The sequence below is a fragment of the Triturus cristatus genome, chromosome 4_1 (assembly GCF_964204655.1).
Source record: "Triturus cristatus chromosome 4_1, aTriCri1.1, whole genome shotgun sequence".
Lineage (NCBI taxonomy): Eukaryota > Metazoa > Chordata > Amphibia > Caudata > Salamandridae > Triturus > Triturus cristatus.
The window spans coordinates 912,840,890-912,868,584 of NC_140585.1; the positions used below are offsets into that span (position 1 = coordinate 912,840,890).

Below are 27,695 nucleotides of genomic sequence, written 5' to 3' on the forward strand. Positions count from 1 at the left end.
TAGGTGTCCGTCCACATATTGACTGGATCTTACTGAGTTGACTCTCAGGTTCGTAGGGGGGGCCATTATTCCCACTCACTCCTGCAGCATTTCCTGGTTTGGAGTCCTGTCCTCTGAACCTTTCTCCTGGTAAGTACTGCTTTACCTATTCAAAAGACGAGGAATCTGCAGTGGAAAGTTTCTAGCAGAAGTAAAGGTAACTCACCTTTATCTCTCTGGTGGTTATTCTATCTAATTGAAGATCTTTCACTGATGCACCTGCTTCCCTGCTTCCCTATTTCCTGCATCAGGCTTCTTGATATTACTAGGGCTCCTTATCTAAGGGAGCAGAATGTTCTGCTGTAACCCGACAATGAGCAGGAGTGATGCTTGCATTCAGTCACTAGCGACAAATGGTGCCATCTACCAGCACATGCAAGCAGTTCCTGAAAACAAATTCGAGATCATGTCTGGAGCCTTCGGGGGTTCAAGTAGTGAGGAATTTAAGGTTAGATAGACTATGGACAAAAAAGAGTGTTACTAAAGGTAAGTAACTTGTTTGCCAGACTATTACCAGAAATGTGCTTTGAAAATATCTCTATACGAGGCATATGTTGTACTTCATCTTAGCACTGAATCACTAATATCTATGAGTTGAAAGTTGTAATGTTGTGAACTACTGTTGGGACTTCATTAGATCTCTTGGTCTAGAGAGACTTTCACCTCTTCTGCATTGTAACTTCGCGGTCTGCGACTTTTCGAACTTTCTGATCTTCATGCAGATCTGGCCAGTAATGTCAGAGACTTTGAACAAGCATCGGGCTGATAACCGGATTGTGGAACGCTGCTGCCGTTGCCTTCGCTTTGCTGTACGCTGTGTTGGGAAAGGGTCTGCATCTCTCCTACAGCCGCTGGTTACGCAAGTAAGGCTGTGGTAGTTGAAAATATTAATTTTCGTACACAGTGAATGTATTTTATTTTCCATTTGTTTTTTGTTTGTATGTGAAGGAAATTATTATCTAGAGTGGTCAAATATCCACCTGAAAGGATAAGACCACCATCTGCTAGATTTCACATATATTGAATAAAATATATATGGTCAGTCCCTGGACATGTCACATGAAGCAGTCGGGCTTAAATCAAAGGCAATGTGTAAGCAATGTAAGCAGTGCATACACAGGAAAATAGGTCATACAAAATATTAATAATTCCACAGCCAATTTTAAAATAGAGGAGTTTTTTGTGAGTAAAATAAAACCAAAACAACAAAAATCCAATAAGAGCAAATTGAGATATGAATTTTCAAAGATTTAAATGAAAATAGCGCCACAAAGCTCTAGTGATAGTCTAGGGAAGTGGTAGATTGGGCCCTGAGTGAAATTTGAAGCTGAATGTAATGGAGCTCTGGTTGTATCCTCAAGTGGATTAGCTCAGATGAAAGTCTTAAGTAGAAGGTTCAAAAAAGTTTCTAAATCCCACCACAGAAAGAAACTTTGTTATTTTTCCAGAGGTGCTAAGAGCCTCGACCTGAACACACAGATGAAATTCAGTCTGACACCTTTGAACTCCGTCTGTTACTTTTCCCAAAATACCCCTCAAGCTCTGAAAGAAAATTTTCTTTTTAAACATTTTTTATTTCCAAACTTCTTTCGTGTTGTATCTTTCATAGATTAACATGCTTGAATCATTCTCCATCATTGAAGTGAGTCCCACGGTATAACTAGAAAGCAGTTCAATATTAAACAGCCTAGAAGGGCTAGCTTACACAACTTTAGTAGCCTATTAACTTCATTCAAAAGGAACCAAACTCCAGCCAATCAGACGGCAGCACCCTGCAGACCTTTTACTTTAAAGGGACCCATCCTTCAAAGTTTTACCACAAGTCATGGGAAGAGAGTCACTCCTGAGCTCTGCTTCGTTAACCTAAATACATTCACCACTTTAGAGCTTATATTCTGACACATTTGACTACGTTTTCAAAACTATACCACCTGGTAAAGGTTGCCAAAAAAGGACTTTTCAGACCTTGTGGAACCTGTGTACAAAAGAGGCTGTATTCAGAGGATTCACATAAAGGCTGCAGTTACTTTATCCACCCCTCTCAAAAGGTAATAAGGTAAAGGGTTATAAGGTCTGTCATACTGTTTCTTCTTAAACTCTGAAAGAGCGAGAAGGGAGGGTATTACTATGGCTTAGCTTAAAAAAAAAATCTATGCCATGGACACTCTACCTTCAGGGTAGGATAGTGAGGATTCCTCAGAATATAGCAAAAAAGATGCAATTGAGAGAGGTCAGAAGACCTACTGCCACAGGAACCTCCTAAAAAGGCTTAGAAAAAGACCTATCCTAGGTATTCAAGATAGCGAAACCCTGTGAGAAAGTGCACTCTTTCTTGCATGGTATGCCCCCACTTTTGGCTGAAAAGCTGATGTACTTTGACTGAGTGTGCCCTGGGCGCCTACCACTCAGGTACCCAGGGCCTGTGTTCTTTCCCTAAAACTGCATTAAAGCCTAAACCCAATTGGCATCTCTGGCCACATGTCAGCTCCTGGTAAATGGTACCATAGGTACCCAGGGCACTGTAACCAGAGAAGGCCCCTAAGGACTGCAGCACTTATTGTACCACCCTTATAGGCCCTGTACCCTGACACACACACACTGCCTTTGCAGGCTGAGTGTCTGGATGCAGAACAAAACAAAGAGATGACATGGCACACATCCCTGTGTGCCATGCCCCAAAACCACTGCCCTGGCATACATCAGTCACCCTTCTAGCTGGGTGCCCTATGCCAGTGGTGAGGTTACAGGTGCATGAGCCCTGTACCCCTACAGTGCCCAGGACCATTCTTGGGCCCTGTAAGTGCAGTGCTGCCATTAAGAGTATATGGTGCTGGGAGGTTGTCATTATGAACTCCACAGCACTATAATGGCTGCACTGAAGACTGGGAAGTTTGGTATTAAACTTCTCAGCACATTAAACCCACACTGATGCCAGTGTGGGATTTAATGTAAAATGCACCACAGAGGGCATCTTAGAGATGCCCCCTGAACAACAACCAACTCCCAGTGACCTGACTGAGTGGCTGCGCAGGCTGCCACCACCAGACGTGTTCCTGAACCCCTGGGTTGAGAGCCTGCTGCTCTCGATGGCCTGAAACAATGCACATCTTGGAACGAGGTGCCAAGCCTCCTCCCCCAGGATGGGCAGGGTTCATGAAGGAGAAGCTTCAAAGGCATACCTTCTTTGTGAGCCTCTCCAGACCACTTGCTGTACTCAGCAACTGGTCCCCACTGGTTCTACCCCCCACTTTGGGCGGGAGACCCGGCGGGAAAAACAAAGTGAGGAACAGAGGTGTGCCCACCTCTGCCAACTCCACCCCTAAGGTGGGGGAGGCGAGATGAAACACAAACTCGAGTCCCCGCCATCTTGAGGATGGGGGGACCCAGCCAACCAGGGACAGGCTCCTGCCCCCCTCCCACTGGAGAGTGACAAAACAGGGGGTGTACCCACCCCAATGAGGGGACCCATTGGTCCCTGCCCCTCACCTACCTGTAACGCCCCTAAATTTAGTATTCAGGGGCACCCTGAACCTTCCGTCCTCAGATCCAGCAACCACAAGAAAAGGACGAGAAGCCGTGCAGAGCTAACAAGAGGACGACGCCCACTGACTTGGCCCCAGCCCTACAGGCCTGTCTCCCCTCGAACCTACTCCTGCGAAACCCTGGCGTGTCCAGCGGCCAGCAACCTCAAAAACCCCAGAGGAACTGCCTGCATTCACTTTCCAAGCTGCTTCTCCCGTGAACACCGGACGTGTTTGAACTGCAGCTTCTGGTGCCAGCCAGAAACCGCAAATCCAGTACACTCTGCACCTGCCGAGCCTGGCCCGTGTTTGAGTGAACAAACAGCAGGAGGAGGTCCCTCTGCCAATCCGGTGACCCCTGACCGGCCTCAAGCCGATGCCATGCAGCCTCAATCCAGGAGTGACCAGAGCGGGTAAGAAAATCCAGTGTCCAAAGGCACCCCTGCACCCGACGCCCCACGGCCTTGTGTGCCCAACCCAGTGGTGCCTAGCTATCCCTCTACATCCCAACTTACCCCTCAAAGTGGTGGTCACTCTTGGAAGATCTTCGTCCCCGAGCCTGCAGTATTTCTTTGTCCTGGAGAATCTCAATTGAACTCAACAGGGCACCCGACCTCAAAACTGCACCCGGTTGCACTAGCACCGCTGAGGGTGGCCCTTTGGTGCTAACTTGGTCCCCAACTTGCCCCAAGCTTAACCCCAGGAGCTTTGCTCCCACAACCCTATGGCCTGCTTACCAGCAGCCACCAACCGGAACCCCCTAATCCTCCATAGGATAGCATTGGGCCTCAAAACTCTGCACCTGGCCGCTCTAGTGCCACTGGGGGTGCAACAACAGTACATCACTGACCCTGGGAGACCCCTGAGTCTAACCCCAGAACCGTAACTCACAAGACCGATTAGTTAACGTGAAACCGATAACTCATTTTTCCACATATTGATACATATTGACACACATTGACACTTTTTACCTAAAAATGTTTTGTCGACTTTTGAAAACTACAAATATTGCTTAAAAATCAGCCGATTAACCAAAACGCATTTTCTCAACGGTTTTCAGGAAATTTGCCAGTGCTGAATCCAGGATCCGGCTCCGAGTAAGAAAAAGTAACAATAACCTAACTTGCCGGCTAAGTGAATTTCCTCCCATAGGATAACATTGGTGATTCTATGTGAAAAGTTTCGAAGTGTCAACTTTTGAAATGCAATAATATTCCTTAAAAATCGTACCTTTAACCCAAACACATTTACTCACCTGTTTTCAGGAAATATCCCAGGGCTGAATCTAGGATCCAGTCCTGTGGTAACAAAAGTAATCTGAAATGTAATTAACTGCATTTTTCTTAAAAAGCTCATTCATTTGAATATACTATACCTGCAATGTGTTGCAAACTGCTTACTTAAAACTGTAACCAAAACCAGTACAAGTTATACTGCAATTCTGAACTGTGTTCATACAAGTAATTACTACTGCAAAGCACTTGAATGCTTACCTGTACCAGGCTTGCTTGGTTCTAGAAATAAAACAGTATATTTTTTATACAAATTGGCCTTGAGTTCAGTTCTTGAGTGTGTAACTTCATTTGCTGACTGTGTGTACATCAAATGCTTTACACTGTCCTCTGATGCTGCTCGACCATGCTACCACTTTAGAGAGTAAGGTTCTATCTAACTTTAACCTCTGCCAAACCTCTGGAGACCCTTGGACTCTATGCGCACTGTACCTCACTTTGGTGCAGTATATATAGAGCCAGTTTCTTACAAGCCCGTCTATTGAATGCTTACAAGCCTAAAACAAGGACATTTCCACAGATAAGTCAAGGTCTGAACTTACAACACCATCTACTAAGTTGCTTTTAACATTTAATATGCCCCCCTCTGCACTGTCCATGGAGAAATTGTCAGCAGGTACATCGTGAATTAAAATATCTTCCACGACAATCTTGTGAATGGCTACAACAACAAAACCAACAAGGACATTAACAACTGAGTCGTCAAAGGTAAACAAGATGTAGGAAGCTGGCTCTGTATATCCTATACCAAAATGAGGTATAGTGTGCGGAGTCCAGTGAAACCCCAAAGGTAGGCAGAGGTAAAAGGAATTACCACCTTACTCTCTATTTGTGTTAGTGAGGTTGAGTAGTAAGACTTTATCTGAGGGTAGTGTTAAGCATTTGTTGTACACCCTCAGGCAGCAAATGATGTCACACACTCAGACTAAACTCAGACCAATTTGATTTGTATAAAAATATGTTCGAGGCATATGAGTTGCAGATTACACACTATGCATAGATCGCCATCTGGTGTTGGGCCCGGATTTTTGGGGATGTTTGCACTTTTTTTTGTCTTGGAAAGTCTTTGGAAGTCACGCGGTAGATGACTCCTCCTTTGGATCATAGTGCGCTTGGGCATCGGCTCCCTCCCCAGATATTTTTTTTTCCACCATCGGGTTCAGATGTGTTTCTCGCGCTCCAGTTTGGAACCGTTACCGGGTTTCTCTTTCGACGCGCAATCCTTCCCTTTTCGACGGTATTGACTCGATCGTGTTTTCCCAATCCACGCGACTCAACAAATTCAAAGTCTTTGATTCCGGACGTCAACAAAGGCATTCGGGCCTACCTGGGCCTTATCTTCTGGCTCATGGAAAGGACGCCATTCAAAAAGTGTCCTCGATGTGGGTCGAAGTTTCCCCACACTGACCTTCATGAGGTGTGCAACCTCTGCCTCTCACCGGAGCACGAGGCCAGAGACTTTCCAGCTTGCGCCTCCTTCCGCTACAAGACGACTATTCGGGACCGACGAGCTAGAAGAACCATGGCTCGCTTGTCGTCTTCGATCCCCAACGGCATCTTCCAAGAGGATGTGCCATAGCAGGGGCGGGTCGAGGAAGGCCTCATCAGCGCCTCCGAAGCCGATGACTCTGACGTCGAGGACATCACTCCAGCACAGAGGGCCGTGAGTACAGACGTAGATCCCAACCCCGACACCATCTAAAAAGGCTTTGGTCCCACCTTCGGCCCAGGTGCACACCGAGAGACTGCTTCCCATGCCCCGCCTTCGGGCCCGGTAAAGAAGACTACTTAGCCTTCAGGTGACTCGGGCTCAAGTCAGCCTACCCTCGGTGCCGATAAACATCCATGTGCACCGAAAAAAAAGTCGTCCTCTTCCACGCTGACAGCTGCTTCGACATCCAAGCACTCTGCGTCGAAGACTGGCACCGGCTCCTCGACACAGACAACAAACTTGAAGCCGACCAAAAAACTGCCACCAAAGGGCCCGACCCGACTCCCATGCTTCGAAGCTGAAAAAGACCTCGGAACCGAGGAAACAGGTTCCATCGGCCAAAGACACTGCAAAACCGCACGGTTCCAAACCCAGAACCGCTACCGAGACGGCGCCGAAAAAGCCTACGGTACCAACACCGTCGGCACCGAACACCGTCTGCACCGAAGGATCTGCCTCCCACAGAAGAACTGTTTCGGCCTGATCCTACCCAAAAAACTCTTGTAAAGGATCCTAAGACTGGTCACTTAATGCTTAGCTTCAAGAAGAGACCGCTAGATACACCTGCACCGGCTCCACCACCTAAAAAGAGAGACTTTGCTACCTCTTAATTAAGGACCCCTTCTCCTCTTCCTCTTTCCCCTCCCCCACCACACCGCTCTCCTACACCATCCCCTACTCCAGTAGATGATAACACCTCAGATGATGCAGGGGGAGGTGCGGACGATCAACCACTAGGGGACCCTACTTCTACTTGCTCCTCAGACCCCTGGGATGATTATAGTATCCCAGACGACGTTCCTAACATCCCACAAGAGGACATTAACCCCTCCAGGCCCACATCTCTTCCCCCCCCCCCGAGGACACTATGGGCTTTAACCATCTCCTCCACAGAGCTGTCCAGTACCACAGGGTTGACCTACACACAGACCCCGTGGAGGAAGATTTTCTCCTGGACACTTTCGACACCACACGAGTCCACCTCAATTTTACCCATGCTGATGGGGGTCATTAAGCATGAACCTGAGGTCTTTAAAGACCCGGTCAGGCCTCGAGTCATCAACCCTAGAATCGAGAAAAAGTATAAGGCCGCCCCTACTAATCCAGCCTACATTAAAGGCCCCACACCACTAGACTCCCTTGTAGTCTCCAATGTGCAAAAAAGAGGCAATTTCCAATCATCAGGTGATGCACCTCCACCAGATAAAGAGTCTTAACTCCTGGACGCCTCTGGCAACCGAACGGCGTCACAGGCAGCAAACATATTGCGCATTGCCAATACTCAAGCTCTGTTAGCTAGGTATGACAGGGCACATTATGATGAGCTTGAGTCCATAATGCAGCACCTCCCAGACAGGTATAAAAATAGGGCCAATGAACTCATACAAGAAGGTAAAACCATTACTAACACCTCCATCCGTTGTGCCTTAGATGTAGCAGATACCGCCTCCAGGGCAATAAACACCAGTGTCATTCTGCGTAGGCATGCCTGGCTACGCATGTCAGGTTTCAAACCTGAAGTCCAGAGTTCCATTCTCGATCAACCATTCAATGAGCAACAGCTATTTGGCCCTAATGTTGACGTATCCCTTGAAAAAATGAAGAAGGATACAGACACAGCTAAATCTATGGGAGTCTTACAGTCGCAAGCTCCCAGACGTTCCTTTCGGCGCTCATCCTTCAGAAGCACCCACAGAGGCTACTCCTCGGATAGCCCCTCCACTTCTTACAAGGCTCCCACCCAATCCACCTTTACTAGAGGTTACCAAAGAGGTGGATACAGGGGTAACAACAACAGAGGCAAAAACAACAACTCCCGCTCTGCCTCCACCCCCACCCAATGACTTCCCTCCACTTCCCCCAGACCACTCCAGTCGGGGGAAGACTCCAACAATTCCTTCCTGTCTGGACAAACATCACTTCAGTGGGTGCAACAGATAATTCAATCAGGCTACTGTCTCGAACTAACATCTACCCCCCGAACATACCACCCAAACAACGTCCAATGTCACAAGAACATTTGTTACTGCTAAAGCAGGAGGTAATCTCCCTCCTACAAAAAAGTGCAATAGAAACAGTTTCCCTGCACCATCAAAACAAGGGAGTTTACTCCCTGTATTTTCTCATACCAAAAAAGGACGGCTCTCTAAGGCCTATTCTAGACCTCAGACCCCTTAACCTATACATACACTCAGACCATTTCCACATGGTCAAACTCCAGCAGGTCCTTTCACAGGACGACTTCCTTGCTACCCTAGACCTCAAGGATGCCTATGTTCGAGGCATATGAGCTGCAGATCACACACTTAGGATAGTAGATCGCCATCTGGTGTTGGACTCTGATGCTTGCAGGTTGTTGTTGTCTTCGGAAGAAGTCTTTGGTCACGAGATATGTGACTCCTCCCTTGGACTACAGTGCGCATGGGCATCAACTCCATCCTCAGATTGTTTTTTTTCCGCCACTGGGTTCGGATGTAACTTTTCCGCTCTGTCTGAAAACCTCTATTTACAAGCTTTTCGAAGCGCAAAAACTAACTACAACGATACCGAAGCACCTCCATTCGACATCGATTTCTTCGACACGATTCCGGTCGTCGACGCGGCCTGCTGGACCTATCCACGCCATAAGGCCTACGGCTCATGGAAAGGACGCTGTTCAAAAAATGCCCCCAGTGTGGAGCAAAATTTCCGCAGTGACCACCACAAGGTCTGTAACCTGTGCCTATCACCGGAACACGACGAGTCCATCTGTCCAGCCTGCGCAGCATTTCGATCCGAAAAGACCATTCGAGATCGAAGGGCTCGACGCCACATCATGCAACAGAGACCAGCTCCGGAACCAGAAAACATCTTTGACGAGGGTCCAGATGTCCCGGAAGAAGATTCCGAGGATCTCCAAATCATCCCTGAGGCCGACGACTCAGACGACCCCATTACTCCTGGGCAACGCGTGAGTACTACTGCCCCAAACCCTCCAAAACCTAAGGCATTGGTCAAGACTTCGCCTGTTAGCCTCAGTCGAGACCGAAAACATCCTTCAGAAGCCCCACCTCCGGGCTCGGCTCCGAAGAAACATAAGCCTTCTGGTAGCTCGGGCCCGAGCAAGCCGCATGTCATTGTTCCACCGGCACCTTCGTCACCGAAGACACATGACCTCTCGGCACCGAAACCGGCTCCGGCGCCTTCGGCACTGAAAACATCGAGGCCCATAGATAAACCGGCACCGAAAGTTCCCAAGCCAAAGGACTCAACGTCCGCACCGAAACCTTCATCAGCACCGAAACCTTCATCAGCACCGAAACCACCGGCTAAGGACTCTAACACACCTCCTCAAGCCAAAAACTCCACCGATAAACCAAAACCTCAATCGGAACCGAAAAAATCGGCGCCAAAGACTGTTCCCCAAGAACAAGAACTTTTCCATCCAGATCCATTGCAGAAAAAGATATATATTAATCCAAAAACTGGACATGTCACCGCGGTGCCATGTAAGAAACGAAAACTGGACACAACACCTGCCCCAGTTCCTATCAACAAAAAGGACTCTGCAACATCACACATTATTCCTCCCTCTCCTATACGACCTTCTACACCACCCCCTCTGCCAACACTACCCTTACCTCTCCCCTCTCCATCACATACACCACCTCCACAGAATGATGATGATGACCTAGGGATAGGGGGTGATCCTAATGATCCGTTCACAGATCCAGATGCCGTACCACTGGATGATTGGGCATTCCCTCTACCAGATATGCCTGACCCTACACCATATCCATCCAAACCATCACCTCCAGATGACCACCTGGGGTTTGGACAATTATTAAATAGGGCAGCACTTTACCATGGCGTCGCCATGCATTCTGACACACCCAAGGAAGACTTCCTACTAGACAATTTCGAACAGTCACAAAAGTCTGTCCAGATTTTACCTATGATTAAAGGGGTCATAAAACACGCCACAGAGGTATTTAAAGACCCCGTCCGTGCCAGGGTGCTTAACCCAAGAATCGAAAAAAATATATAGACCTGCCCCAGAAGATCCTTGTTACATCAAAGGACCGCTCCCTCTGGATTCTTTGGTTGTTTCCAACGCAAGGAAACGAGCCAACTCACAAACCACAGGAGATACACCACCCCCCAACAAAGAATCCAAACTGTTAGAAGCCTCTGGCAAACGAGTAGCAGCACAAGCGGCTAACCATTGGCGTATTGCCAACACTCAGGCCCTACTAGCACGCTATGATAGGGCTCACTACGACCAGCTAGAGAATCTGCTACAACATCTACCAGACCAATATAAGACCCAGGCAAATGACCTTATTCAGGAAGGTAAACTTATCTTGAATGCGTCCATTAAATGTGCGCTTGATGCAGCAGACACTGCCTCTAGAGCAATAAACACAAGCGTGCTCCTTAGACGCCATGCCTGGCTACACATTTCAGGCTTTAAGCCAGAGGTACAAACTACCATACTTAGTCAACCATTTAACCGAGAACAACTATTTGGGCCAGCAGTAGACGCTGCACTTGAAAAGATGAAAAAAGACACAGAGACCGCTAAGTCCATGGGAGCATTACAGTCTCCACAACCACGTGGCTCCTTTCGACGCTCCTGCTACAGAGGAGCCTCCAAGAATATCTGAGCAGACACCTCCTCTACGTTCAAACCCTCTACACAAACATCCCCCAATAGAGGATATTTTAGAGGAGGATATAGAGGAAACAACAAGGGACGAGGCCGTGGCAATGGCAACACTCGTACCTTCCCTGCCACAAAACAGTGACTTTCCTCCTCTCCCCCTAGACTATACCACTCCAGTCGGGGGAAGACTCAAACAGTTCCTACCTGTCTGGAACTCCATCACAACAGACAACTGGGTAAGACAAATTATCCAGTATGGTTACTGCCTGGAACTTACCACAAGTTCCTAGCACTAAAATTATTCCAATTACATCTCCAGAACAAAACTGTCCTCATCCGGACGGACAACATGACAGCCATGTATTACATACAAAAACAGGGAGGCACAAATTCTCTCCAGCTATCACAGCTCGCGCAGAACATCTGGAGGTAGGCCATTCTCCAGAACATATACCTCCTTGCAGAACACCTTCCAGGGATTCACAATCAAATTGCCGAAATGTTGAGTCGACAAAATCAACAGATCCATGAATGGGAATTACACCCACAAGTTCTATTGCCCTTTTTCCAACAATGGGGCCAACCAGACATAGACCTGTTTGCCACACATGAAAACGCAAAATGCCCAACCTTCGCCGCCAGATTTCCCCACCCGGAGTTGAAGGGCAATGCGATATGGATGAACTGGTCAGGCAGATTTGCGTACGCTTTTCCGCCTCTCCCACTCATTCCATTAGTGGTACGCAAGCTCAGGCAACAGTCTCTCAAACTGATCCTAGTAGCTCCTACATGGGCACGCCAGCCGTGGTTCCCAACACTACTGGATCTCTCACTAGTTCCACACCAAAAACTGCACCTCTCCCCGTCCTTATTAACCCAGAACCATGGAGAAATCACCCAGATCCAGGTCAACTGAATCTAGCGATCTGGCTCCTGAAGTCCTAGAGTTCGGTTACCTAAACCTGCCACCAGACTGCATGAATATTATAAACGAGGCCAGACGACCTACCACTAGAGCCTGCTATGCTGCAAAATGGAAAAGATTTGCCATTTACTGTACTATCAATCATATAAACCCGTTGGATGCATCCATCCAAAACATCATTTGCTACTTACTGCACTTGCAAAGATGTAACCTGGCATACTCATCCATACGTCTCCACCTAGCAGCATTAGCAGCCTACTTACAAATCGACAACATTTGTCACTATTTAGAGTACCTGCAATCAAAGCCTTCATGGAAGGCCTTAAAAGGATTATTCCTCCCAGATTACCACCCCCTCCAGTGTGGAATCTAAACATTGTTCTTACTAGGCTCATGGGACCCCCATTTGAACCTCTGCATAAATGCGAACTACAATTCCTCACATGGAAAGTGGCTTTCCTTACAGCTATCACATCCCTCAGAAGGGTAAGTGAAATCCAGGCTTTAACCATACAAGAACCATTCTTACAATTACACCGCAACAAAGTGGTTCTTAGAACAAATCCCAAATTCCTTCCAAAAGTCATATCTCCGTTCCATCTTAACCAATCAGTAGAGCTACTACCAGTGTTCTTCCTAAATCCGTACTCAGTAGCTGAAAGAGCTCTTCATACCTTAGACGTTAAAAGAGCCCTGCTTTGCTACATTGACAGAACCAAATCATTCCGCAAAACAATTGTTTGTTGCGTTCTCTCCACCACATAAAGATAACCCCATTTCCAAATCTGGGATACCCAGGTGGATAGTTAAAGGTATCCAAATATGCTACCACAAGGCTAAACGCACACTAGCAGTTCCCCCTAGAGCGCAGTCCACACGCAAAATAGGGGCTTCCATGGCATTCTTAGGAAACATTCCCTTAGAAGATATTTGTAAGGCAGCCACATGGTCTACAAAACACACCTTCACTAAACACTATTGTGTTGACGTGCAAGCAAAGCAACAAGCTTCTGTGGGTCAGGCTGTCCTTAAAACTTTATTTCAAACTGCTGCAACTGATAGAGGTGACCACCGCTAGGGGAGACACTGCTATATAGTATATCCTAAGTGTGTGATCTGCAGCTCATATGCCTCGAACGGAATATGCTACTTACCAGTATGCATCTGTTCTTGGCATGTAGAGCTGCAGAGCCACACACGCCCACCCACCTCCCCGGGACCTGTATCTGTTCCAGCAGCGTCTCACTTAGACATTACACATGGACATCGCTCTCTTTTCTACAAACTCCATCATTTCCCATCATGGCGAAAAACAATCTGAGGATGGAGTTGATGCCCATGCGCACTGTAGTCCAAGGGAGGAGTCACCTATCTCGTGACCAAAGACTTCTTCCGAAGACAACCACAAGCTGCAAGCATCCGAGCCCAACACCAGATAGCGATCTACTATCCGAAGTGTGTGGCTCTGCAGCTCTACATGCCAAGAACAGATGCATACTGGTAAGTAGCATATTCCTTCCACATTCCCATTCACAACGCTCACAGGAAATATCTCAGATTTGTAGTGGACGGTCAGTAATATAAATTCAAAGTACTCCCATTCGGAGTCACAACAGCACCACAAGTGTTTACCAAGTAACTAGCGGTGGTGGCAGCACACCTAAGAAGACAGCACGTCCATGTCTTCCCATATCTGGACGACTGGCTCATAAAAGCCAGCTCATACATTCAGTGTGTACAACACACTCACGCCACTATTCAACAACTTCACGACCTGGGGTTCACAGTAAACCACGCCAAGTCCCATCTGCAAACGTCCCACACACAATACCTTGGTGCCACAATAGACACCTCAAGGGCGCTAGCCCATCCCAGTCCCGCCAGGATTGCAAGCATGCAAACTCTTCTCATCAAATTCCATCCGCAACACTCTTCCATCTCGAGTGTTCATGCATCTCATAGGGATGATGGCCTCTTGCATATTCATAGTGCCTCATGCAAGACTCCAGATGCGTCCTCTCCTAGAGTGCTCAGCACACCAATGGAACCAGGCTCAAGGTCAGTTAACAGATCTGGTGTTGGTAGACGGTCGTACTCATCGCTCTCTGCAGTGGTGGAACACCAAGAACCTTTCCAAAGGGCGACCGTTCCTAGAGCCGATTACTCAAATAGTTATGACAGCGGACGCATCGCTCTCCGGCTGGGGAGCTCACCTACTACATCACACCATGCAGGGCAGGTGGATACCTCAACAAAAGTTACTCCACATCAACCACCTGGAGTTACTAGCCATATTCCTAACCTTAAAAGCATTTCAAAAACACATATCAGGAAATGCTGTCATAGTCCGCACGGACAACATGACAGCCATGTACTACATACAGAAACAAGGCGGGACACACTCTGCAGCTCTCTCAGCTAGCACAGAACATATGGAGGTGGGCTATACCGCAGAACATTTTTCTCCTAGCCCAACATGTCCCAGGAGTCAAACACCATAGCCGATCTGTTGAGCCGTCAAACACAACAGATCCACGAGTGGGACCTTCATCCGCAAGTTCTTCAACCGTTTTTTCAAATGTGGGGGCAACCACAGATAGACCTCCTCGCCACCCAAGAAAATGCCAAATGCCCAAGCTTCGCCGCCAGATATCCACACCCATTGTCCAAAGGCAATGCGATATGGATGAACTAGTCAGGCAGATTTGCGTACGCTTTTCCACCTCTCCCACTCATTCCACTAGTGGTGCACAAACGACAGCAACATTCCTTTACTCTCATCCTAGTTGCTCCAGCTTGGGCCAGACAACCGTGGTATACCACATTGCTGGAACACTCCGTAGTTCCGCACCAGAAGTTACACCTCTCTCCACGCCTCTTAACCCAGAACCATGGAGAGATCAGACACCCGGACCCAGCTCAGCTCAAACTGGCGATCTGGCTCCGGAGGTCCTAGAATTCGGTTACCTTAACCTTCCCCCTGACTGTATGAACGTCCTTAAAGAAGCTAGACGGCCTACCACTAGAGCATGCTATGCAGCCAAGTGGAAACGTTTTGTAATATATTGTCATACCACACAACACCAATCCCCTAGATGTGTCTATCCAACACATCATAGGTTACTTACTACACCTCCAAAGATGCAACTTAGCCTACACGTCTATTAGACTGTATCTTGCCGCCATAGCAGCATATCTACAAAATAGTCAACATCTATCACTTTTCAGAGTACCTGCCATAAAAGCTTTTATGGAGGGCCTCAAAAGAATAATTCCCCCCAGAGTACCACCTTCACCTGTGTGGAATTTAAACATCGACCTCACAAGACTAATGGGCCTCCATTTGAACCTCTACATAAATGTGAGCTGCAATTCTTAACTTGGAAATCTGCTCTCCTTGTAGCCATTACTTCTCTACGAAGAGTTAACGAACTACAAGCACTAACCATTCAAGAACCCTTCCTGCAAATGCATCATAATAAGGTTGTTCTCCGAACTAATCCTAAATTCCTCCCTAAAGTTATTTCTCCCTTCCACCTAAATCAATCTTTGGAGCTGCCAGTATTCTTCTCGCAGCCACAAACAGTCGCAGAAAGAGCTCTTCACGCCTTGGATATCAAAAGAGCATTGCTTTACTACATCGAGAGAACACAACCTTTTCGTAAGACCAAACAACTATTTGTGTCTTTCTCACCACCAGACAAAGGCAACCCCATAACCAAATCTGGGATAGCTAGGTGGATTGTCAAATGCATACAAATTTGCTACCACTAAGCAAAACGTACATTATCTGTTCTTCTTAAAGCCCACTCTACACGAAACATAGGAGCGCCAATTACCTTTTTAGGGAACATTCCCTTAAATGATATCTGCAGAGCAGCTTCATGGTCTACACCGCACACATTCACAAAACACTATTGTGTAGATGTGCAAACTAAACAACAAGCTAGTGTGGGACAGGCTGTACTCAAAACACCATTTCAAACTACTGCAACAGATACTGGTGGTTGCCGCTAGGAGGGGATACTTGCGAGAAAGTGGCTCTGGATATACTGTTCCCAAATAGGTACAGCGTGTACAGAGTCCACAGCCCCCAGAGGTTTGGCAGAGGCTAAAGTTAGATATAACCTTACTCTCTAAAGTGGTAGCTTGGTCGAGCAGTAAGGCAGTATCAGAGGACAGTGTAAAGCATTTGTTGTACACACTCAGTCAGCAAAATGGTTTCACACACTCAATAACTGAACTCTAGGCCAATGGTTTATATAAAAAATGTCTTTTATTTTAGAACCAACAATAGGTATTAAAATATACTTTATCAGAATGAGATGCTTAATATAAATACTTTTGCAATATGCAATTGGGTTTTGTAGAAAGTTACAAGTTTTTGCAATAGGCAACACAGTTTTAAACACAATAATGCATTGAGTTCAATGGAAATTTCAAGTTATTTGCAATAGATTACTTTCAGGATTACTTTTGTGATTCCAGGACTGGATCCTAGATTCAGTCCTGCGACAGTACTTAGAAACAAGTGATAAAAGTCGACTTGGTTACTACTAGGATTTTTAAGTAATAGTTTGCTATTTTAAAAGTTGACAGAAGAAATTTCATAGAAAACAGTCAATGATTCCCTATTGGAGAAAATTCAAGTTGAAGGTATAGTATATTCTTGTTACTTTTGTAATCCAGTACTGGGTGCCTAGACTCAGTACTGTAACCTTTATCCAAAACAGGTAAGTAATTACGTTTTCATAATTTATACGATTTTTAAACAATATTAAACGTTAGCAGAAATTGAAAGAAGAAATTTCACAGAAAAACAGTCAATGATTTCCTATGGAAGAAAATTGGGTTACTGGTAAGTACGGTTGTGAATATTTTTCAGGGTCAGTGCTGGGCACCAAGATCCAGCACTGGGAGGTCACCTAAGAGCAGGTGAGAGTTTTCGTTACTCGGCTGATTTTTATTGAATATTTTAAGTTTTGAAAACTCCACACTTAGAAGAAATTTCAGAAGAAACCAGTCAATGTTCCAATATGGAGAAAATTGAGTTGTCTGCTTTAAGGTAAGTACTCGACTGGCAGAGTTACGATTCTGGGCATCGACTCAGGGGTCTCCCAGGGTCAGGTAGGTACAGTTGTTACACCCGCAGCGGCACAGGAGCAGCCGGGAGCAGAGAGAGTTAGGCCCAATGTTATCCTATGGGAGGCAGGGGGGCCTTGGTTGGTGGCTGCTGACTAGCAGGCCACACGGCTATGGGAGCTGGGCTCCTGGTCACTTGCTCAGGGCAAATGGGGAAGTAGATGGGTGTAGAGGTTACACTGCAAAAACCAAAGGAAATGATGGACGGAGTGTTGAACATTGCAAGCACTCACCCCCAGTCATCTGATCTGGGTTTAATCCATCACCGTTCTTTAGCCCACTCTGCCACCCCAGTTCAGACATGGCCATATGCAAATCAGTCTGACCCTGTGCCTCATGGGAACAGTCCAGCCCGAACTGCCAAGCCATGTCTTCCCTGGACCGGAAACAAGCTTCCTAGGACCGGTTTCTGGCATTTCAGCCGTCTTCAGCCAGGCTTGCTTGAATCCAGTCGCAAAGTGAGCAAGGGGCTCACGTCTGAGCATACCCTGCCAACTTATGGCGAACAAAGCAAAAACCAAAGGAAATGATGGACGGAGTGTTGAACATTGCAAGCACTCACCCCCAGTCAACTGATCTGGGTTTAATCCATCACCGTTCTTTAGCCCACTCTGCCACCCCAGTTCAGACATGGCCATATGCAAATCAGTCTGACCCTGTGCCTCATGGGAACAGTCCAGCCCGAACTGCCAAGCAGCACTGCACTTACAGGGCCCAATAATGGACCTGGGTACTGTAGGGGCATAGGGCTCATGCTTATGTGCCCACAACACTGGCATAGGGCACCCAGCTAGAAGGGTGGCTGATGTATGCCAGGGCAGTGTAGGTGGTGGGCATGGCACATAGGGATGTGTGCCATGTCGACTCTCTGTTTTGTCCTGTACCCAGACACTCAGCCTGCAAGGGCAGTGTGTGTGTGTTATGGTACAGGGCCTCTAAGGGTGGCACAATGAGTGCTGCAGCCCTTCGAGGCCTTCCCTGGTCGCAAGGCCCTGGGTACCTAAGGTACCATTTACCAGGGGCTGACATGTGGCCAGGGTTTGCCAATTTGGGTTGGAGGTTTTAGTTTAAGGAAGGAACATAGGCCCTGGGCACCTGATTGGCAGGAGTCCAGGGCACACTCAGTCAAAGTACATTCAGCAATTCAGCAAAAAGCGGGGGCATACCATGCAAGAAAGATGGCACTTTCTCACAATACTGCTATACAATCTATGCATAGTGTGTAATCTGCAGCTCGTATGCCTCGAACTGAATATTCTACTTACCAGTATACATCTGTTCTTGGCATGTAGAGCTGCAGTTCTTCACACGCCTCCCCGGCTACCTTTATCTGTTCCAGTATTATCTGATTTAGATACAGCATACATGGGCATCTTTCCTGTTTCTTACAAAACTCCATCATTACCCTGCTGGCGAATAACAATCTGAGGATGGAGCCGATGCCGATGCGCACTATGATCCGAAGGAGGAGTCGCCTACCTCGTGACTGCCAAAGACTTTCCAAGACAAAAACAAGTGCAAACATCTGGGCCCAACACCAGATGGCGATCTATGCATAGTGTTTAGATCTGCAGCTCTACATGCCAAGAACAGATGCATACTGGTAAGTAGCATATTCCTTATTAGATATATTTACTTTCTATAACCATGGAAGCCTGGCACAGGTAAGTGTAAATGGTACTTTTCAAGGCAGGTTGAACAATACAAGCAAGCTGAATGGAACAGTCTTTGTTACAGGTTTGTAAATACTTCCAGTACAGTGGAAATTACTGTTAGATTTCTTTTCAGATGACTTTATGGATTACTTTTTTTACTCAGTGTGATATGCCTAGATATCACACTGGGACATTTCCTAGAGAAATGTAAGTTAAACAGTGTTCGAGGCTTATGAGCTGTAGATTATGTACTTGTGCATAGATCGCCATCTGGTGTTTGGCTCGGATGTTTGCACTTTGTTTTTGTCTTGGAAGAAGTCTTTGTATTCACAAGGTAGGTGACTCCCCCATAGGGCGATAGTGCGCATGGTCATCTACTCCATCTCCAGATTCTTTTTTCCGCCATCGGGTTTGACTGTGATTCGCTGCTCTCTGGGTCGGTGTCTTTCTCGAACCCCCTTCGATGCGCTGTTCCTCACCACTTGATGGTATTGTCTCGATCGCGTTTCCCTTTCGACACGCATCTTGGAAAAATATAAAATCATTGACCTAGATCTTCGACGCGGTCCGTTGGGCCTATCCGCGCCGATCACACCAGCAGTCAATGGAAAGGACTCCTTTTAAAAAATTCCCCGGGTGTGGTGCTAAGTTCCCACACACTGACGTACACCTGGTTTGTAATCTCTGCCTCTCCGAGCACGAGGACAAGAACTGCGAGGAGGGTGCATCTCAGGTTGAAGAAAACCATCCATGACTGTCGGGATCGACGTTACGAAATGTCCAGCGAAAGCAGCTCGGTTCTGGACATCTTCGGAGCGGATCCATGAAGTCCAGCCAGAAGAACAAGCTGATGAAGGAGAGATCTCCGTCTCTGAAGCCGACGACTCCGACATCAAAGACGAGACATTCACACCAGCTCAGCGGTCTGAGAGTACCGAAACCCCTCTCCTACCCAACCCCAAACAAAAGGCTCCAGTAACACCTTCGCCCTACAGCTCAGGTTGACACCAGCAACACATTTCAGATGCCCCGCCCTCGGGCCCGGCTATGAAACCGAAAGAAAAGCCTTCCGGCTCGTGCTTGAGCCAACCCTGTTCCGGTGCCGACAAGTCACCTTCGGCACCGAAGCCCAAAACCAAAGATGTGCCACACCCTTCTTCCTTGACGCCGAAGCCCTCGGAGTCGAAACAAACAAAGGACAAACATTCAGCTCTGAAAAAACCTTCGGAGCCAAAAAAGGTCTCGGAGCTACAAACTCCTATACCAAAAGCTAAAGAGTCCAAGACCCGGCAGAAAGCTTCAGACATAAAGGCAAAATAACATTCTGAACCTAAACCTTCGGCACCGAAAAAAGACATTGTACCTAAGCAACAGTCTCTGCCAGATATTTTTAATCCAAAGCAAAAAACACTAAACATTGACCCTGAAACTGGTCACGTTGTCGCCAAGCCTCCTAAAAAGAGGACTCTGGACACTTCACCAGACTCTGCAATACCCATTAAACCGAGAGAAATGGGCACTAATACTTCTCCACATTATTCTCCAGCTGATACAAATTCCAGCACACTCCCCACAACATACATTTTCACCTCAACCACAGGATGAAGAAGATGATTAGAATGAGGGGGATGGGAACGGAGATCCAGATAATGATGACTCACATACCATCCCACACGAGCTAGATCCTTGGGATGATTACAGTACAGATCCACACAATGACCTGGACCTCTATCCCTCTAGGCCATCACCACGGAGTACAATTGCACTCAGATCCCTTAGAGGAAGACTTTTTATTTGAAACATTTGCACCCACACAAGTGCACACACACCCTGCCAATGCTAAAAGGCATGCCAAAACATGCACCAGAAGTGTTTAAAGACCCTGTTAGCTCCCAATGACCCAGTGTACATCAGGGGCAGGTCCCTTTAGATTATCTTGTGGTGTCTAATGCATGCAAGAGGGCTAATTCACAGAGCACAGGCGATGCCCCTCCTCCTGATAAGGAATCAAAACTCAGACGCATCTGGCAAACAAATTGCGTCACAGGCTGCAAATCACTGGCGGATTGCCAACGCCCAAGCTTTGTCAGCCAGATGTGACAGAGCTCACTATGATGAGCTTGAAAAGCTTATGCAACATCTGCCTGACCAATATAAAAACAAAGCCAATGACCTTATACAGGAGGGTAAACTAATAACCAACACATCTATAAAATGTGCCCTCGTTGCAGCTGAGACAGCATCTCGTGCTATTAATACCAGTGTTATTCTACGCAGACAAGCTTGGCTTCGGATATCCGGATTCAAGGAAGAGGTGCAATCCACTATTCTTAATCAGCCTTTCGACCAAGAGCATCTTTTTGAGCCCACAGTCGACACATCTTTAGAAAAGATGAAAAAGATACTGAGACTAAGTCCTTGGGGGGCTTGCAGTTGTCTTCCCCTAGAGGCTCTCTTCGTCTCTCCTCTTACAGGGCTGGCTCCAAAACCATTGGTTCAGAACATTCCCCTAGATGACATCTGCAAACCACCAACTTGGTCTACACCACACACTTTCACAAAACACTATTGTGTAGATCTGCAAGCAAAATAACAAGCTAGTGTGGGCCAGGCTGTATCAAAAACACTTTTTCAGACCACTGAAACAGATACAGGTAGTCACCGCTTAGGAGGTTACTGCTGTATAGTCTATGCACAAGTATATAATCTACAACTCGTATGCCTCGAACGTAAAATGCTACTTACCAGTATGAATCTGTTCTTGGCATGTATAGCTGTAGATTCATATACGCCTCCCCGGATACCTCTATCTGTTCTAGTACTATCTTATTTAGATACATTACACATGGACATCTCTTTCTATTTCTTACTAACTCCATCATAACCCTTCATGGCGAAAACAATCTAGAGATGGAGTTGGTGCCTATGTGCACTATCACCCTACAAAGACTTCTTCCAAGACAAAAACAAAGTGCAAACATCCGAGCCCAACACCAGATGGCGATCTATGCACAAATATATTAATCTACAGCTCTACATGCCAAGAACTGATGCATACTGGTAAGTAGCATTTTCCTTTTAGTTATTTGCAGTTTTTCAAGTTCTCATACAAAACCAACTCCACACAAAACAAACATTTCTCAAGAATGCAGTCCTATGGGAGGAAATTAGGTTATCGGTTTCAAGGTAAGTACTTTGGTTTGGAGTTAGTTTTCTGGTGTTAGAACCAGGGTTCCCCAAGGTTCAAGGATTCACTCTCAGAGCACCTTCAACTGCACTAGGACGGCGAGTGCAGAATGTGGAGGCCCAATGTTATCCAATGGAGGATAAGGGGCCTCTGGTTGAGGGCTGCCTACGAGCAGGCCTCAAGGTAGTGGGAGCAAAGTTCCTGGTGTTAGGCTCCGGGCAAAGGGCATCCGAGTTAGCACCCGAAGTACACCCGCAGGGGTGCAGGGAGCAGTTTTGGCGTTGAGTGCCCTGTTTTCAATGGGGATTCTCCGGTTGCAACAAAGACTGCAGTCTCGGAGGTTAAGATCTTCTAGAGGTGACCACCGGTCGGAGGGGAAGTTGGGATGTCTGCGGATGCTGGGACACCGTCGGTTGGACCACCCAAGGCTGTGATAAGTCGGGTGCAGGGGTGTCTTTAGGTGTCTGGTTTTTCTTACCAGCTCCCGTCGCGGTCAGGGGGATCTACCAGAAAGGGGCTGCAGGCGTTGATTGGAGAGTCGAGGCAGGTCATATATTACCAGATGTCCGGTCAGGATCGCCAGGGAGACCTCCTCGTGGTGTTGGGCCACTCGGGCCTTGGGCATCGGGTGAAGACTTGAAGATTTGGCTAGTCTGTTGTTAAGCAAATCCGGTGCCATGGGAAACAAAGTCTTGGTTTTGGAAGGCAGGGCCGGTCCTTCGGGTACTTGAGGGTCCGCTGGCTGCAGGACACACCAGGATTTTGCTGGAGCAGCTTCCAGGTGCATACAGGGCGGTACGGCTGGGGCCAAGCCAGTGGACGTCCTCTTCTTCTTAGTTAAGCACGGCTTCTTCTGTCCTTCTGGTTGGTTCTTGCCCAAGGAGGGAAGTTTCAGGGTTGCCCCTAAATACTAGGTTTAGGGGTGTTACAGGTAGGTAAAGGTCGGGACCAATGAGTCCCTTCCTTGGGGTGGGTACACCACTATTATGCCACCCTCCAGTGGGAGCGGGGACATATGCCTCTCTGGCTGGGTCCCCTCCATCTACAAGACTGGGATAGAGTTGTGCTTCACCTCACCTCCCCCACCTGAGGGGTGGGGATGGCAAAGGTGGGCACACCTCTCTTCCTTACTTGGTTTTCCCACCGATTCTCCCGCCCAAATTGGGGGTGAGAACCGGTGGGGGCCAGTTGCTGGAAGCAGCAAATGGCTGGTGTAGCTCACAAAGGCGGCACGCCATTGAAGCTTCTCCTTCATGGACCCCGCCCATCCTAGGGTAGGAGGCTTGGCCCCTTGTCCCAGGATGTGCATTGTTCCAGACCCCCTAGAGCAGCAGGCTCTCAACCCAGGGGTCCAGAAACAAGTCTGGTGGTGGCAGTTGGCTAGCAGTCACTTAGCCAGGACACTAGAATTATGTAGTTTTTCAGGGGGCATCTCTACGATGCCCTCTGAGTGCATTTTTCTCCGATCTGTTTCTTTGTAGGAAACTGGCTCTATATATACTACACCAAAATGAGTTATAGTGTGTATAGAGTCCAAGTGACCACAGAGGTAGGCAGAGGTTAAAGATAGATCTAATCTTACTCTAAGGCAGTATCCGAGGACAGTGTTAAGCATTTGAAGTACACCCTCAGCACATGAATTCACACACTCAAGAACTGAACTCTAGGCCAATTGTTTATGTATAAAATAATATACTGTTTTGTTTTAGAACCAAGCAAGCCTGGCACAGATAAGCATTAAATACTTTACATTAATAAGTTGCTGAATGTAGAACTGTTTGAAAATGCAATAGGAATTGTACCTTGTTTGATTTACAGGTGATGCAGTAGGTTGCAATACTTAGCAAATGCAGTCGTTTGAAATGAATAGGCTTTCTCATTAAATTACAGGTAAGGTTACTTTTCTAACTCAGTGCTGGATACCTGGATTCAGCACAAGGACATTTCCTGCAACCAGGTAAGTAAATACAGTTATTTGTGCAATTTTTAAACAATATTTTTAGATTTCAAAATGGCAAACTTGGAAAACTTTTGGAAGAAAATTGTCAGTAATCCTATAGAGGAAAAACAGGTTATCGGTTCACAGGTAAGTTATCAACTGTGGGAGTTAATGTTCTGGGGTTAGACTCGGGGGTCCCCCAGGGTTAGTGACTTACTCTGGTTACACCCTCAGTGGCACTAGGGCAGCTGGGGACAGAGTGATGAGGCCCAATGTTATCCAGTCTGGGATAAGGGGCCTCCGGTCAGTGGCTGCTGGCAAGCAGGCCACTGGGTTGTGGGAGCAAAGCACTTGGAGTTTAGCTCAGGGCAAAAATAGGAAACAAAGAAGCAGCAAAGGTGCACCCTCAGCGGTACTAGGGCGGCCGGGTGCAGGGTGCTGTTTCGAGATCAGGTGCCCTTATTGTTTTCAATGGAGACCCTCTGGTTTGCAAAAGCACCGCAGGCAGGGAGACTAAGGACTTCTGGGTGTGACCACCACTTCGAGAGGTAAGTTGGGAAGTTAGGGGTTGGTGAGGCACCGTCTGTTTGGGCACACAAGGCTGTGGGACGTCAGGTGCAGGGGTGCCTTTTGGGGTTGGATCTTCTTACCAGCTCCCGGTCGCTCTTAGTGTGGCCTTCAGGATTTAGGCTTGAGGCAGGTTAGGGGTCGCCGAATCTCTGGTCAGGATCGCCAGGTGACCTCCTCATGGTGTTTTCCCACTCGGCCGGGTTGAGCAGGTGCAGAGTGGGCTGGATTTGCAGTCTCCGGCTACTGCCAGAGGTTGCAGTTGAACACATCCGGTTTTAACGGGAGAAGCAGTCTTTAGAAGTGAAGGCAGGCAGGTCCTCTGGGTTTTTGAGGTTGCTGGCTGCAAACACACCGGGATTTCGCAGGAGCATGTTCGACGGGAGACAGGCCTGTAGGGCTGAGGCCACGTCAGTGGGCGTCTTCCTCTTGTTAGCTGGCTGCACGGCTGTTCGGTCGTTCTTCTTTTCTTATTGTCGTTTCTGGATCTGAGGAAGCAAGGTTCAGGGTGCCTCCTAAATACTAGATTTAGGGGTGTTACAGGTAGGTAAAGGGCAGGGACCAATGGATCCCTTCTTTGAGGGTGGGTACACCCCCTATTGTGTCACTCTCCAGTGGGAGGGGGGCAGGAGCCTGTCACTGGTTTGTTGGGTCCCCCCCCCCCCCCAGTCCTCAAGATGACGGGGACTGAGTTTGTGTGAGAAAGTGGGTTTCTGTTGCAGTAACTACCCCCATCCCCCCCTTTTTTTTTGTTGCCAGACTACTGATGCTCTTTGACTTGATGTGCTCTGGGCCCTGCCTATCAGGACCCCAGGGCCTGTGTTATTTCCCCAAAACAAAACCCATTTGGCATCTCTGGCCACATGTCAGCCCCTGGTAAATGGTAGCATAGGTATCCAGGGCACTGTGACCAGAGAAGGCCCCTAAGGACTACAGCACTTATTTTGCCACCCTTGGAGGCCCTGTACCCTGACACTCTCACACACTGCCTTTGCAGGCTGAGTGTCTGGATGCAGAACAAAACAAAGAGTCGACATGGCACACATCCCTGTGTGCCATGCCCACAAACCACTGCCCTGGCATACATCAGTCACCCCTCTAGCTGGGTGCCCTATGCCAGTGGTGAGGGTACAGGTGCATGAGCCCTGTACCCCTACAGTACCCAGGTCCATTCTTGGGCTCTGTAAGTGCAGTGCTGCCATTAAGAGTATGTGGTGCTGGGAGGTTGTCATTACGAACTCCACAGCACCATAATGGCTACACTGAAGACTGCGAAGTTTGGTATCAAACTTCTCAGCATATTAAACCCACACTGATGCCAGTGTGGGATTTAATGTAAAATGCACCACAGAGTGTATCTTAGAGATACCCCTGAAAAACGACCAACTACCAGTGACCTGACTGAGTGGCTGTGCAGGCTGCCACCACCAGACATGTTTCTGGACCCCTGGGTCGAGAGCCTGCTGCTCTCTGGGGCCTGAAACACTGCACATCCTGGGACGAGGTGCCAAGCCTTCTCCCCCAGGATGGGCAGGGTTCACGAAGGAGAAGCTTCAAAGGCATGCTGCCTTTGTGAGCCTCTCCAGACCATTTGCTGCTTTCAGCAACTGGTCCCCACTGGTTCTACCACTTTGAGCGGGAGAACCGGCTGCAAAAACAAGTGAGGGAGAGGTGTACCCACCTCTGCCAACTCCACCCCTAAGGTGGGGGAGGCGAGGTGAAGCACAACCTCGAGTCCCCGCCATCTTGAGGATTCTGTCGCTGTAGAGTGGCAGAATAGGGGGTGTACCCACCCCAGGGAAGGGACCCTTAGGTCCCTGCCCTTTACCTACCTTTAACGCCCCTAAATTTAGTATTTAGTGGCACCCTGAACCTTCCTTCCTCAGATTCCCGCAACCGACATGTCAATTGGGTTACTTTTGGGGAGAGAACACAGGCCCTCGAAACCTGATTGGCAGGGACCCAGGGAACACCAAGTAAAAATGCATCAGTAGTCTGGCAAAAAGTGTGTGGTGGGCAGGGTTACTGCAGCAGAAACCCACTTTCCTACAGTCATCAGTGTGGGTTTAATGTGCTGAGAAGTTTGATACCAATCTTGCCAGTTTTCAGTAAAGCCATTATGGTACTGTGGAGTTCGTAATGACAAACTCCCAGTACCATATACTCTTAATGGTATTACTGCACTTACAATGTCTAAGAATGGGCTTAGACATTGTGTGTGTGGGTCGGTGTGGGTGTGTGTGTAGGTGGCACAAGGAGTGCTGCATTCTTAGTCCTTTCCTGGCCACAGCGCCCATGGTACCATCTACAAGGGACTGACATGTGGCCAGAGTGCCAATTGGGTTTTGTTTTAATGCACTTTAGGGAAAGAATGTAGGCCCTGTTTACCTGGTTGGCAGGAACCCAGGACATCAGCAGTTTGGCAAAAAGTGGGGGTGATCATGCAAAAAAAAAGCACATTTCTCACCCAAGAGTTCAGAGAAGGAGACAATTTCTATGCTGCTCCTAGTAAAGTATCACCACCAACTCCAAGTAATCTATTAGATGAAGAAGACTGATGATGATGGGGCTCTTTAAAAATGGCATATAGTCCATCAGAGTGGCTCGTAAATTGCCAACAGAATGATGAAAACTATAAATATTGAGGAAAATGACTTTTTGCAACTCGAGGCACATAGTCAGAACGGTCTCATCTTTGTACGCTTATCAATCTTATGTGCAGCACTGTAGGAAGCTGGCTCTGAATATACTATACCTAAATGAGGTATTGTGTGTACAGAGTCCAGGGAGTCACTAGAGGCATAACAGAGGCTAAATTAGGTAAGTACTGTCCGCTGTCTTGGTGGTAGTGTGAGCATTTATGCCTATCCATAGAGTGTGTTAAACATCTATTGTATTCACACAGTCCGAGATAGAATCCAGAGCAATAAGGTAAGTATAAAAAAGAATACTTATTTTTTATTTTAGTACCAAGCTGGAATTGGTGCAGGTAAGTGAAATATACTGTTTGAGGCATGTGAGCTGTAGATCACATGCTTATGCATAGATCGCAATCTAGTGTTGGGTCCGGAT

The 27,695-nt window shown here is 47.4% G+C and overlaps 1 protein-coding gene across 3 annotated transcripts in view; it reads left to right on the forward strand.

Moving 5' to 3' along the window:
* TNPO3 (transportin 3) overlaps positions 1-27,695 on the forward strand; it is a 1,119,313-nt gene that overhangs the window by 797,227 nt on the left and 294,391 nt on the right. The window contains exon 16 of one of the 3 annotated variants that reach the window (XM_085653697.1): positions 762-902. In XM_085653697.1, the coding sequence (XP_085509823.1) occupies positions 762-902 (141 nt within the window). Of the gene's footprint in view, positions 1-740; positions 903-27,695 lie in introns of all 3 variants that reach the window. The other 2 variants (XM_085653695.1, XM_085653696.1) reach the window with 2 other exon arrangements.